Genomic DNA, 12,967 nt, shown 5'->3' on the forward strand with positions numbered 1-12,967 from the left:
ACGTTTAAAAGTATGTTTTTAGGTCTCGGCAGGGTGACTACTACGGGCCAATTACAACATTGGCAAAAGATTTTAAATGGAAGGAAGGGGGCATGTGTCATTTTGGCAATGAGCTAGATGAGTTGAATGGTATATCCACTAATCCTAAAATACTGTAAGCTAAAATGAGTACACAAATATAGTAAAGGATTTATGGTAAAAACGCATCGTGTGTAATAACAAGCTGAGGAACCACAGCCCATGATCATTAATTATTAACAATTATTAATAAATAATACGTCTAATATTAATTATAATAAATAATAATTAATATAATAAATAATAATAAATACATAAATACATTTATTATTATTAATATATTAACAATAATAAATTAGTAATAATTATAATTATAATATTAATTGTTGTTAATTAATTATTATAAATATTAATTTTGTATTTATTATTATTTATTATTATTATTATTATTATTATTATTATTATTATTATTATTATTTTATTAATACATAAAGATACAATAAAATAATAATAATTTGTCATTAAATTACGGAATTATAGAATTATTTAGAGTTTTTACATCGGCTAAATAAAATATATAGTTATTTACAAAAGGCACTGAGTGAGGCATTTGACGAGAAAATTACAAGACTTTTGTGTCTTGAAATTTTTTTTTATGCTGAATTATGGTGAACATTGATTGGCCTAAGCGGTCGTCAGTACTTCGAGGATAATTAAATAATTAGAAAGAGAAGAAGAATTCTTGTCGATGACCCAACGCTTCGGCTTCCAGGGAAGCCCTCATCAGGGGTTTATTTCTTCTTCTGATAAACTAAGTAAATAATTAAAACGAAAATTACAGCAATGACATTATTAGTTGAAAATTTTTTAGTCTATTATTAATAAAAAATTATAATCGTAGTAATTCTTTCCATTATATTATTTATCGGAGAGTGAGAGATATTGCATCACTCAACCTAGACCTTTTTTCAATTGATCTCAAATCAATCTTGGACCGACGCACACTGTATCGCTATTTATTTAAATAGTAACAATGCAATCTGTTGCCAAGTGTCGCATCAGTGATGGGTGTAATGATTAGTAATTAATTTAACATTCACATTCGATCGAAAAACCATTGAGTGTTAACGCACCGTGCGTCGTCTATCGCAGAGCAAGCGATCTTCCGATTTTGGAAATTTGTTCGGTTTATGTTTTTTAATTGTTGATAAATCTGTGGTTATAGAAAATGGTAAGGGACAGTGAGATTGAGTGCTTGTGGGGTGGCGCGAAGCGCTGGGGAATTTTCTAATTATTTGCAATATTTACAGGAGCCCGGACAATTGAGTAAAGACCAACGAAAACGTGCGTGAGCATTTTTCAGTGTGACAGAATTGCATTTAATACTATGAAAACCGAATATTGACTCTAATTCATTGCTTTTCGTTGTTAGAGCTGAAAATGGCCTTTGATACGTTTGATAAGGAGAAAAAGGGAGTGATTAAAACGAGCGAAGTGCAGACTATTTTGGACATGATGGGAGTCGAAGCGGACGCAATGACCGAATTGGATGAGGCAATTAATGAAGTTGACACTTTTGGTGAATTCCATCGTCTAAAGTTGTTTATAAAATTATTCATTTTTATTGATTGCCTGGTGAAAATTTCTGTCTTTCGAATATCTCCCAGAGATTCTTGGAAGAATCTTCGGAAGTTTGTGGAAGATCTTGGTGACCCAGAAAGATTCTTCAGAAGACAAATCTTTCAGGGAAAACTTCGAAAGATCTCTAGATGATAAATTTTGAATATATTTGGGAGCCGATTTTTTTAGATCTTTGGAAGACAATTTTCTTTTCTCCAGAAGACATATAATAATAATAATAATATTCATTTAAGGGTTCATTTGTTGTCTGTGATTATTAGACAGCCGAAACGAAAAACTACTGTCCCTTGTTTCGCATAAAACAAAGATTTTTCGAGAGCAAAATACGTGTGGGCAAATGACATTTCTTGCGTGTACAGAGAATGCATTTTTTTTGAACTACTAAATCGATTTTTGCGACAAAAATTTTTCATTCCGGCGCACTCTCTGCATGTTTGGCACAGAATCCTTTTTGATAATTTTCAATAAACTATTTTCTTGGCACAAGTAAGACAAGTTAAAAATTCGGTCGAAATCCTCTCCACAACATTGATTACTAATGTGAGCTTTTTCTCTGGTTCGAAAGGGAGTGGAGAGTTGAAGTACGAAGACTTTTGCACAGTAGCAGCTAAATTTATGGAAGAAGATGTCGATGTTGAAGCACTCAAATCGGAATTAAAAGAGGCTTTCAGGCTGTACGACAGAGAAGGAAACGGATACATAACAACAGATACTTTTCGCGAAATTCTTTGCGAAATTGACGAGAATTTAACTGACGAGCAGTTGGACATGATTATCGAGGAAATCGACGCTGATGGCTCTGGGACTTTGGATTTTGAAGGTTTTCTTTTTTGTCAATTACAGCTCCAAAAATTCAGTAGCGACGCGGTAAACCGGTTCAAGTCGATTTAGACTATTGGCCAGTTTTTGATAAATATCTCGGAACCTATGGAAGATAGCGAATTTTTTGTAATGACCTTTTTTGTAGCTCTTAATTCGCTCTACAAAAAAGGTTATAATGAAAATTTCTCTATTTCTCTTAGATTCGGAGATATTCCTCGAAAACTCAGCGAAGAGTCAAGTCGACTTTTTATCCTTCAATCTCATGATTTAATTTCTTTTTTCAGAATTTGTGGAAGCTATGACGCATTAATTTTTCTGTTTACTATCGAGACTAAATCGAGAAGACAAGCCAAGAATGGAAAAGTGGTTGTCGCGAATGCAGAGAAGAGCGAAAAAAATTATTTACCTTTAATAAATTAATTAACTATCAATTTCTCACATTTGTTGGAACAATGTCCATTTTTAATATCGTTAATAAAAATAATGAAATCAATGGATTTAAATGAGACTAATAAAGAACCAAAACAAAGAATATTTACGATAAATTTGGGCGATAGTGAAATTGTGCTTATTCACCTAATCCTAATCTCATTAAATTACGTGAGACAGTTGGAACTGAATCTGTTCGTATGAATGAACACATGCGACTCATTGTTCATTAGAAAATAGTAAAAAGGGTAGAGTTGTGTAATGCAAAGGTCCATCAAGGAGAAACAAATATTAAGGTCAGTGGGATATCGCTGATTAAGATTCCATTAGTCCAATTGAGTATAACACAATGACATAAGACAGCAGCTTTATCGAAAGGGGATATCAAAAGATAAAGCCTTCCCTAAGGCATTTTCATATGAATAAAAAAAATGTTGTGCAATCAATTCGTCCACTCTCGCACCACGTTACGTCATAACGTTAGCGAGGGACCCACCCAGTGCAATTTTTTGTGCCTTTGGAAGAAAAAAAAATGCAACAAAGTTCATTGCGCTTGTGGATGCGTAGCGTGTGCCTATCTGTTTGCTGGGATTGGTTGCAACTCGCGGAAATTTTGGAATTGAAGATGAAAGAAACTTCTGGTATTTGAGAGATTTTTGGGATTAAAAAAGAAAAAGGTAGAATCAAGAGAATAGGAAAGAACAATAATGGAAGTGTTCAGTATATACATGATAACTTGGATATATTTGTGAAATTTTATAGAAAAATCTAGTGTTTTCTCTAAAAAATTCTTCAGAATTTCTATTGGAAATCTATTGGAAGTAATTCCCTTGAAGTTTTATTAGAATTCTCTTAAGAAATTCCGGCCGTAAAATTTTGGCCGTAAATTTTCCAAGTTTTTTCCGCTATATTTTTATTTGTTTCTCGTAATGAAATCCAAGAAAAAAACTTGGAAAATTCACGCGCAATAATTCTTATAGAGAAAATCCTAACAGAATAAGTTCTATAGAAAAATCAATATCTATAGACATTTTTCTATAGCCAAATATCTATTTAACAACGGAGAGCGTCGTTGCATGACTTTTAATAGAATTGGCGCTCGAACAAATAGAATCTTTCAATAGAATTCTATAGAAATCCAATAGTATTCTTATAGATTTTCATTAGAATTTTTCAGAGAAAGCGCTAGGTTTTCTCTTCTCGTAACGAAATCCAAGAAAAAAAAATTGGAAAGTTCATGCGCAATAGTTCTATAGAAAAATCAATATCTATAGACATTTTTCTATAGCCAAATATCTATTTAACAACGGAGAGCGTCGTTGCATGACTTTTAATAGAATTGGCGCTCGAACAAATAGAATCTTTCAATAGAATTCTATAGAAATCCAATAGTATTCTTATAGATTTTCATTAGAATTTTTCAGAGAAAGCGCTAGGTTTTCTCTTCTCGTAACGAAACCCAAGAAAAAAAAATTGGAAAGTTCATGCGCAATAGTTCTATAGAAAAATTAATATCTAAAGACATTTTTCTATAGCCAAATATCTATTTAATAACGGAGAGCGTCGTTGCATGACTTTTAATAGAATTGGCGCTCGAAACAAATAGAATCTTTCAATAGAATTCTATAGAAATCCAATAGTATTCTTATAGATTTTCATTAGAATTTTTCAGAGAAAGCGCTAGGTTTTCTTCTTGTAATAAAATCCAAGAAAAACAACTTGGCATTCCTATAGAAAAAATCCCAACAGAATAAGTTCTACAGAAAAATGAACATCTATAGACATTTTTCTATAGCCAAACATCTGTTTAATAATGGGAAGCGCCGTTGCATAACTTTTAATCGAATTGTCACAAAAACAAATAGAATCTTTCAATAGAATTCTATAGAAATCCAATAGTATTCTTATAGCTTCACATTAGAATTTTCTAAAGAAAGCGCCGGATTCTTCTATCAAATTTTTTCATACGCGACCTAACCGAGGATGAAAGTATAATCCGTGCCCTCGCATGAATCTGTAAACTACTAGAACGAAATTGAATCTAAACGGAATTCTTGCATTCGATTTGTAGGCATTTGCCAGAATAACATTTTCAAGCACAGAAAACGTTTAAAAACGATGCTTCTAGCCAGTTAGCTCTGCATATTGCCAACTGCCATCGGCAACTGTCTTCTCAGTTGATAATTATTCTCATCCGAGTTTTTCCCGTTTGATTGAATTAAAATTTTGGTGAAAAATGGTAAAATTACAATTGAAATAATCCAAATGAGCGATAAAAATAGTGGACTTTTTCTATTGTATTGTATTATATTTGTCAACTTTTCAGGATGAATTGACCAAGGATCAGATAGCGTGTAAGTTGAGATATGTTAAAAGACATTTCTTTCATCTTTCCATCGAGATAACATTAATTTACGATTTTCAGTACTCAAGAAGGCTTTCGATGCGTTTGATCAAGCTAAAAAAGGCTGCATCGGCACTGATATGGTAGGAACTATTTTAGCTATGCTCGGATATGAGTTGAGTGAAGAAACCTTGGCTGAAATTATTGCTGAGGTCGACGAAGATGGTACACAAATTGAATTTTCGTTTCCATTATTGTTTTGTACTGCGCTGAGAAAAAAAATTACTTTTGCCAAGTATATTTACTAACTACGAAATAATTTACAGATTTCTTGTGCAGATATTAATTTTATTTATTTTGAGTATATTTATTTGTAGCAAGTACATGTACTTGGCCAAAGCAATTTTTTTTCTCAGCGTATGAAACTGAAATGAAATTGAAATGAAATTTTTTGCAGGATCTGGAGAACTTGAATTTGAAGAGTTCTGCACTCTGGCCGCCAGATTTTTGGTGGAAGAGGACACAGAGGCGATGCAGCAAGAATTGCGAGAGGCATTCCGACTTTACGACAAAGAAGGCAATGGTTACATAACGACTGATGTCTTTCGTGATATTTTACATGAGCTTGACGATAAGTTAACGAACGAAGAGCTGGATCTCATGATTGAAGAAATTGACGCCGATGGCTCTGGGACACTTGATTTTGATGGTAATATCAGTGGAAGGAATATAAAGGGGAAGTTCCCCTTCGCTTTTTCGATCTGAGAACTTTTTTCCTGCTTTTTGAGAAGAAAAAAAGGGGAAACAATTTAGACAATTGTAATACGCTTCCAAACGGTCATTTTGCTTATGTTTTTCCATTGTATACTATTCATAGACATTTTCATTTTCTTGAATTGAATCAATTTCTTTCCAACTAATTGTTTTAGATTCTCCACTTGATGAAATTCTAAAAATTTCTGAAAAGTTCTAGGAAATATTATTAGGAATATTTCATTTATACATAATTGAATGCATTCGAAACATCACATTTAAAGGAATCATCAGAAAGCTAACTTTCCGGGGAATTAATGAAAAATTCGAAATTTGTAAAAATTATCCTAAAAATCAAATTAACCGAGACAGTTATTGTAACCATCTTCTATCTTCGATATAGTCGCATGGAAGCAAACATATTAAGCTATGATTGAGTTCATTTGAAGCGCAATATCCAGAGAAATCTGCGGAATTCTGATTTTCGAAAAATACGAAATTTTGGAAAAATTTCACAGAAATCGAAATAACGATTATTGCTATCGCTTTCATCTTCGAACTCGGTCAAAAGGACATTCCAACGAATTTTTTAAGCCGTCATTCAATGAATTTAGAACATTTTTAGTTATCGTGTTACAACTGAATTTTGAAAAAATTCGAAAATTAAAAAAGTGAATCAGTGAACTAAATTTTAATTAGTGGCGATGGATAGGGCTTAGCAATTCCATCTATTCGTTAGGGAGAAATTGAAGAAAAAGGTTGTGACATACACACACCGTCTAAAAATGCATTTTCGTCTAAAAATGCATAACACCGTCTAAAAATCAGTAGCGAAGCGGTAAACCGGGTTAAGTCGATTTTGACTTTTGGGCATTTTTTGACAAATATCTCGGAATCTAAGAGAGATAGCAAAATTTTGCTCATCACCTTTTTTATAACCCTCAGTTGGCTCTACGAAAAAGGTCATGACAACAATTTTTCTATCTCTTTTAGATTCCCAGATATTCGTCAAAAACTGGCCAATAGTCAAAATCGATTCAACCCGGTTTACCGCTTCGCTACTGAAATGCATAACACACAAAATCGAAAATTTAAATTTGAACGATTACAATGCTTCCATTCGGACGCAAAACTAAATGTCCGCCTCAGAAATCAGTAGCAACAGCCCAAAAGAAGAAAAGGTCAGACAAAAAAGAGCGATCAAATCCAAAAGGGTAAGGGGAACTCTCCACTTCAAAAAGCACCCTCTTCAATACCCTCGAAGGAAAATGATGGGTCGTTTTACCACCCCGTACACCATCATTACTCTACGAAAAATTAATCAACATTTTATTATGGAGCGCATTGCCTACATTTTCCCAAAACTTTCTAATGAATTATGTCATTTCAGAATTCATGGAAGTTATGACAGGCGGCGATGACTGAATATTACAATTATTCTAGTTCACAACCAGGAAGCATAAAAATTTACGCGAACACAACGGAAACTTGGAAAGTTTATATGACGTGTTCCATTGCATTGGACAGTGGCTATTCCAGATTGTATCCTAAATTATCATAATTTCATCAATAATCCGCACACACAGACACACAGACACACCAAACAAAATAAAAGAATAATTTTCAAATCGGATCTTGCAGTCTTTTCTTATCCCCCGGTCCTGATCAGTCATAGGCATATCAATCAATTATATTTGCCGTTAGAAGGACGGTGGCGATATACAGTAGTGTATATATACACCTGTAATAATAAGAATAATAATGATAATAATAATAGTAAAATGTTATAGTTATAAAACTGAAAAATCAATTATTTGAAATAATAAGAATTCTTTTCAGGAAAATATAATGATATTTTTTTTTTTTTTTTTCGGTTCTTAAATTTTTTTTAATTTTAGCGTCTTCATCAAATATTTTATTCGCCATCAGTCGAAAAAATTCAGCTAATAAATTCTATAATATTTTAAATTTGGTAGATATAGTTTAACTTTGAACAATATAACGAGACAATCATTTTTAATATTACCGCTACATTCTGCGTGCAAGGCAGTGAATGATTTTGTACAGTTTTGTCATGATGATGTCTCTATTCATATTGACATTATAACGTCACCCTTCTCCACAGTTGTGGACAGGGCTCACAAGTTCGTCGAGTCCCGTAGAATGACCTAATAATCTTTATTTTTTTTTCTTCTGGTAAACGGAGAGAAATTTTCTAGAAAAATTCTAGTACGAGTACTGGAAAAAATCACAATCCACCGGCTGTGAAAAATTCTAGTGCTGTTAAGGTAAAATTTCTTGGTATTTCTGGTAAAATTTCTGGGGATTTCCGTGAAATTTCCACAGGAATACGGGGAAAATTCACGTTTTCCCCAATAAAATTTCTAGTGCTGGCACTGGAATTTTTTCCTGGCCGTCACTTCGGGCCTCTTTTCCCGTGCTAGCACTAGAATTTTTCTAAAAAATTTCCCTCCGTGTATGAATTTTGTACGTCTGCAGCTTTGTTGATTATGCAATCTGCCATCTTATCTCATACTCATGTTGTATATATGTATATATTTGTTTATAAATAATGCTGTACAATGCTTTGACCCTATAATTGGCCTCGGCTGTTGGGTCTTTACCGAATAAAATAACAAATATTGCCAAAATCTGATACTATTGCCCATCCCTGGTCCTGATATTTCTTCTGATCTGTTCCCCGATTTCATTCATCATTAATGTCATAAAGACTTGCGCTCACGACACGATGTGAACCACTTCGTACTTCCCAAGTTGCCTATTGTTCTCTGTACCCAACCCGCAGCTCCCTCACCATTCAAGAAAAAAAAGCAAACATCTTTCCGTTTTATTCTCGAAATTTTATTTCTAATTACGAGGAAACACTTGTCACGTTTGACGGCTACAACGTGCGTGAGTATTCGCGGACGTATGCACGAGGAAGTGAAAGTCAAGTGTCACCTCTTTTTTCTTCTTTTTTTTTTCATTTGTCTCTTTTTCCGTTTTTTTCCCCAGTCAAATTAGCGACACGATTGAATTTGTACGAAAATTCTCATTAGTGCAGCTATTCATGTGCCTGCCTTCCTCCTTCCTTCCTCGTTAAATACTGAAATTGGCGGGTGCTTTTATTTTTTTCCTTCCAATTGTCAAGATCATGCATTTTTCCTTCCCCACGTGCATGCAAGTATCTCCGTCCAGTGTGATTATTCGCACAGCGTATGCATTATGATCGTAATTCCTGTCTTCAGCAGAGACGTCTCAACGTCAACATGTCACACGTCTTCCATCAAATTAGCGGCTCAAGAAAAGGCCGACTCCTCCTTTGATTCATTCGGGAAGTGGCAGCCTCCGAGGAACGTTGAATAAACTTCAATCAATATAATATTCACTTATGTATTGAGTTATTATGCTTGTCTCATAAATATTTATGGCTTTGAATTGCCATTTAAAAAGTAATAAGGCCAAAGTAGGTAATTAACGGTGATTGCGATGGTGCGCTCGTGAAGCCCATCAATCTATCAAAAATAAATCGGAGAGCGTTAATTATGATTATGAACGGTCCAATTGAAGGGATAAATTGTTGTAATTATCGAGAAAAATTTTAAGTATCATTTTTCACTACCATTTCGATTGAAAATCGACACTCAACGTGAGTGAGATCTATTAAATAATTTAATCAATTCATTTAGTAGATTTATCTGATTTAATTTAATAATTACTAGATTAGGCAGCGCGATCCGCGCGCCTATTCTCTACCTTACGTGCCTCGGGAATTGGTAGAACCGAGATATAGATGTTTTCGATGGATTTTCACTAATATTAAAAGTTAATACGATTGTGAATTATTTGTTTTTAAAAGAAGTGTTGAAAATAATATCTTTATAACACAGAAAAATATTATATTATATTATATATATTATACGTAATATATTATAAATTATATGACAAAATTAATTATTAATTATTATTAATTATTAATAATAATTGGAAAATAATAAAAATGAACTAAAAATAAAAAAATTGTTGGTCAATAAAATTGTTAAATTGCTAGTTATTATTATAAATATATTATTTAATAAATAATATATTTATAATAATAACAAATAATTAACAAGCAACTAATTATTATTATATTATATATTATATGTAATATATTATATTATATATTATATATTATATGATAGTATAATGCTAAAGAAAGAACACGTTAGGCAAAATAGATTGGCTTAAAAAAACGTAACATTGGATTTTTTATTAAAGGGATAATAAAATTCCATTGAATGCTCTAGAATTCAACTGGTTTTCCAAAAATAAATTATAATCGGTAATTGAATAATGATGATTTACAAGCGAGTGATATATTCCCTGGAAAGAGTTAGTTCATTTCATAAATCTCTCGAACGACTTCCACGATTCCGTGTGTTTCTACTAAAATGTAAATATTACATAATTGTAATGCCTAAAGAATTTTCGCTGCAATCTCAACAGTGAAATCGGAAGTAAGTTGTTATTTATTTATTTATGTAATATTCGCTCTATGACAAGTAAATAATGGTTAAATTTTGAAGCAATAATCGGCGCATAATATAACTTCCCTCAAGCCCATTACAATGCTCCCCGTAGAGATTAGAGAATCCACACATTACTCCTAGATACAACCAACAGGCGAGCCCCAATTTCTCGACTGGTTTAATTATATATATCTTACATTGGTGGATACTTTCTCCATCAATTAACCACCTGAGCTTCGTTAAACGACCTACTACTATGTAATTTCATTGAGGCGGAATAAATTGTAACGAGATTCATCGATTTACCGGAATTATTAATTGACTCACTATTATTTATACGTGTATATGGAAAAATAATTCACTCTTTAAAATGGTGATGAAAAAGGAAAGAATTATTACCTAGTGTTACATTAGCTAATCTGATTTGTCAATCAATGGGGAGAACCATTATGCGGAAATTTCTGGGCAATTAAGAAAGACTAAAAAATGAAAAGACATTTCCAGATAAAACCGTTTCACAATGCATTAGCAATTCCTAACGTCGTCACTTCTCTACCGATAGAAAAATCGATGAATTTTCCTATACACCATGGAAATCTCGGGGAATTATGGGTCACCATCATCACTCATAAACCCATAATTCTTCTGTGCACCAGCCGTGTTTGGTTTTCACACAGAAATTTTAGCGCGAAAAAAAAACTCGACGGATTTCTTTCATGTTTAATTAAAATCGGATAAACTCCATAAAGGTAAAAAGCTATGTTACAAACCACAAAGAGAAAAGAACGCAGAGAGGGACAAATGAATTTCAACGGTTGATTGAATAATTTCAACACGCGCACAAGTTTATTGTATTTCGGCGCTTATAACAGTCTACTTGAGAAACCAACCTCGACAAATCAGCAGCTCTCCATATAAAGGTATTATATTTCTTGTAACCTTTCATGTATTGTACACCTTTGTCAATCCAGAAAAATTTAATAGAATTTAAATCTATCATTAATAATTTTTTAAATGGACGCAATTAATCAATTGCAAATTAATTCTGAAATTTCACTAGGCAGTCATATACGTGAAATTATTAAAAAATTTAATTAATAATAATTAATAAAATATATTATACAAATATAATAATATAATTAATATATTATTTATAATAATAATCAATAATAATATATTTATAATAATTATATTTATTTATTCATTTGTTGTTTTTAATTATGATATAAATATAATAATATAATTATTATAAATATATTATTTATTATTATTATTGTTATTATATTATTTTGTTTTTTTTTATTTCAATTTTTTGCCAGTTTAAATTATAAAAATATTGAATTTAAATGTTTTAACTCATTCGCACATTTTATTTACTATCTAAGCTCCCAGCTAATACCCACCTCGACCGCTCTGTAATTTAAGTCGATTGAGAGAGCCCTTCACTGAGTCTCTGATTCGTTGTAAAGTAAATATTCATACGTATTTATGAAAATCTCTCAATATTTTCTGTCGTGGTATACAATATCCTGAAAACAAGTATAAATTTCTCGATTATTTCTGCAACTTGGACAGTGGCTGCATATAAATCAACAGACACTGCTGAAAATGTCCATTTATAACTATTAATTGCGGCAGAATATAATAATCCTAATGTCGTTTTTCCACGTTACCATTTTTACCAAGGGAGGGAAGTTAACTTTGCTATTACAGAATATTAGAGCGTGATGTGTTTGTTAACAAGGGAATATTATATGGATAAAGGGAGAAGAGAGAAATAGTACATACCGCGCAAACGATTACGCACCATAAAACATCTGTGGGAACGTGTAACGCTTGGAATTTCAATCGATTGCCACTCTGGCGTGCTACTTGAGTTATACACATTTTTTTTCAACTTATTCTCCCCCCCCCTTCCTCATTTAGCCTGAAAATATTGAGAAATTATGTATAATTTTTTTATCCCCACGAAACTGCGTTAATATAACTATTTCACATACATGTTTTCAATAATATATTATTATATTATATTATATTATATTATATTATATTATATTATATTATATTATATTATATTATATTATATTATATTATATTATATTATATTATATTATATTATATTATATTATATTATATTATATTATATTATATTATATTATATTATATTATATTATATTATATTATATTATATTATATTATATTATATTATATTATATTATATTATATTATATTATATTATATTATATTATATTATATTATATTATATTATATTATATTATATTATATTATATTATATTATATTATATTATATTATATTATATTATATTATATTATATTATATTATATTATTTTTATATTATTAATCCGTATAATATCAGTTGAAGTAAGAAGAAAAATAATATTGCGAAAATTAATATAAATATTGATGATTGCTGATCCAATTGGATGA

The 12,967-nt window shown here is 31.4% G+C and overlaps 1 protein-coding gene across 1 annotated transcript; it reads left to right on the forward strand.

Annotated features, from left to right (window-relative positions):
• Nucleotides 1-1,091: 1,091 nt before the first annotated feature.
• Nucleotides 1,092-7,640, forward strand: LOC107037431 (troponin C). The gene is made up of 7 exons (XM_015255989.2): nucleotides 1,092-1,249; nucleotides 1,329-1,362; nucleotides 1,451-1,597; nucleotides 2,225-2,479; nucleotides 5,336-5,479; nucleotides 5,712-5,963; nucleotides 7,398-7,640. Exons 1-7 carry the CDS (start codon nucleotides 1,247-1,249, stop codon nucleotides 7,430-7,432), a joined length of 870 nt encoding a protein of 289 aa, XP_015111475.1. The 5' UTR covers nucleotides 1,092-1,246; the 3' UTR covers nucleotides 7,433-7,640.
• The last annotated feature ends 5,327 nt before the right edge of the window (nucleotides 7,641-12,967 follow it).

The sequence above is a fragment of the Diachasma alloeum genome, unplaced genomic scaffold, assembly GCF_001412515.2.
Source record: "Diachasma alloeum isolate Michigan unplaced genomic scaffold, Dall2.0 Dall_scaffold_00219, whole genome shotgun sequence".
NCBI classification, from domain to species: domain Eukaryota; kingdom Metazoa; phylum Arthropoda; class Insecta; order Hymenoptera; family Braconidae; genus Diachasma; species Diachasma alloeum.

Coding starts and splice junctions, on each gene's coding strand:
- LOC107037431 (XM_015255989.2), top strand. Junction 5,480..5,711: donor TGCTGAGGTCGACGAAGATG/GTACACAAATTG, acceptor AATTTTTTGCAG/GATCTGGAGAACTTGAATTT. Junction 5,964..7,397: donor TGGGACACTTGATTTTGATG/GTAATATCAGTG, acceptor ATGTCATTTCAG/AATTCATGGAAGTTATGACA.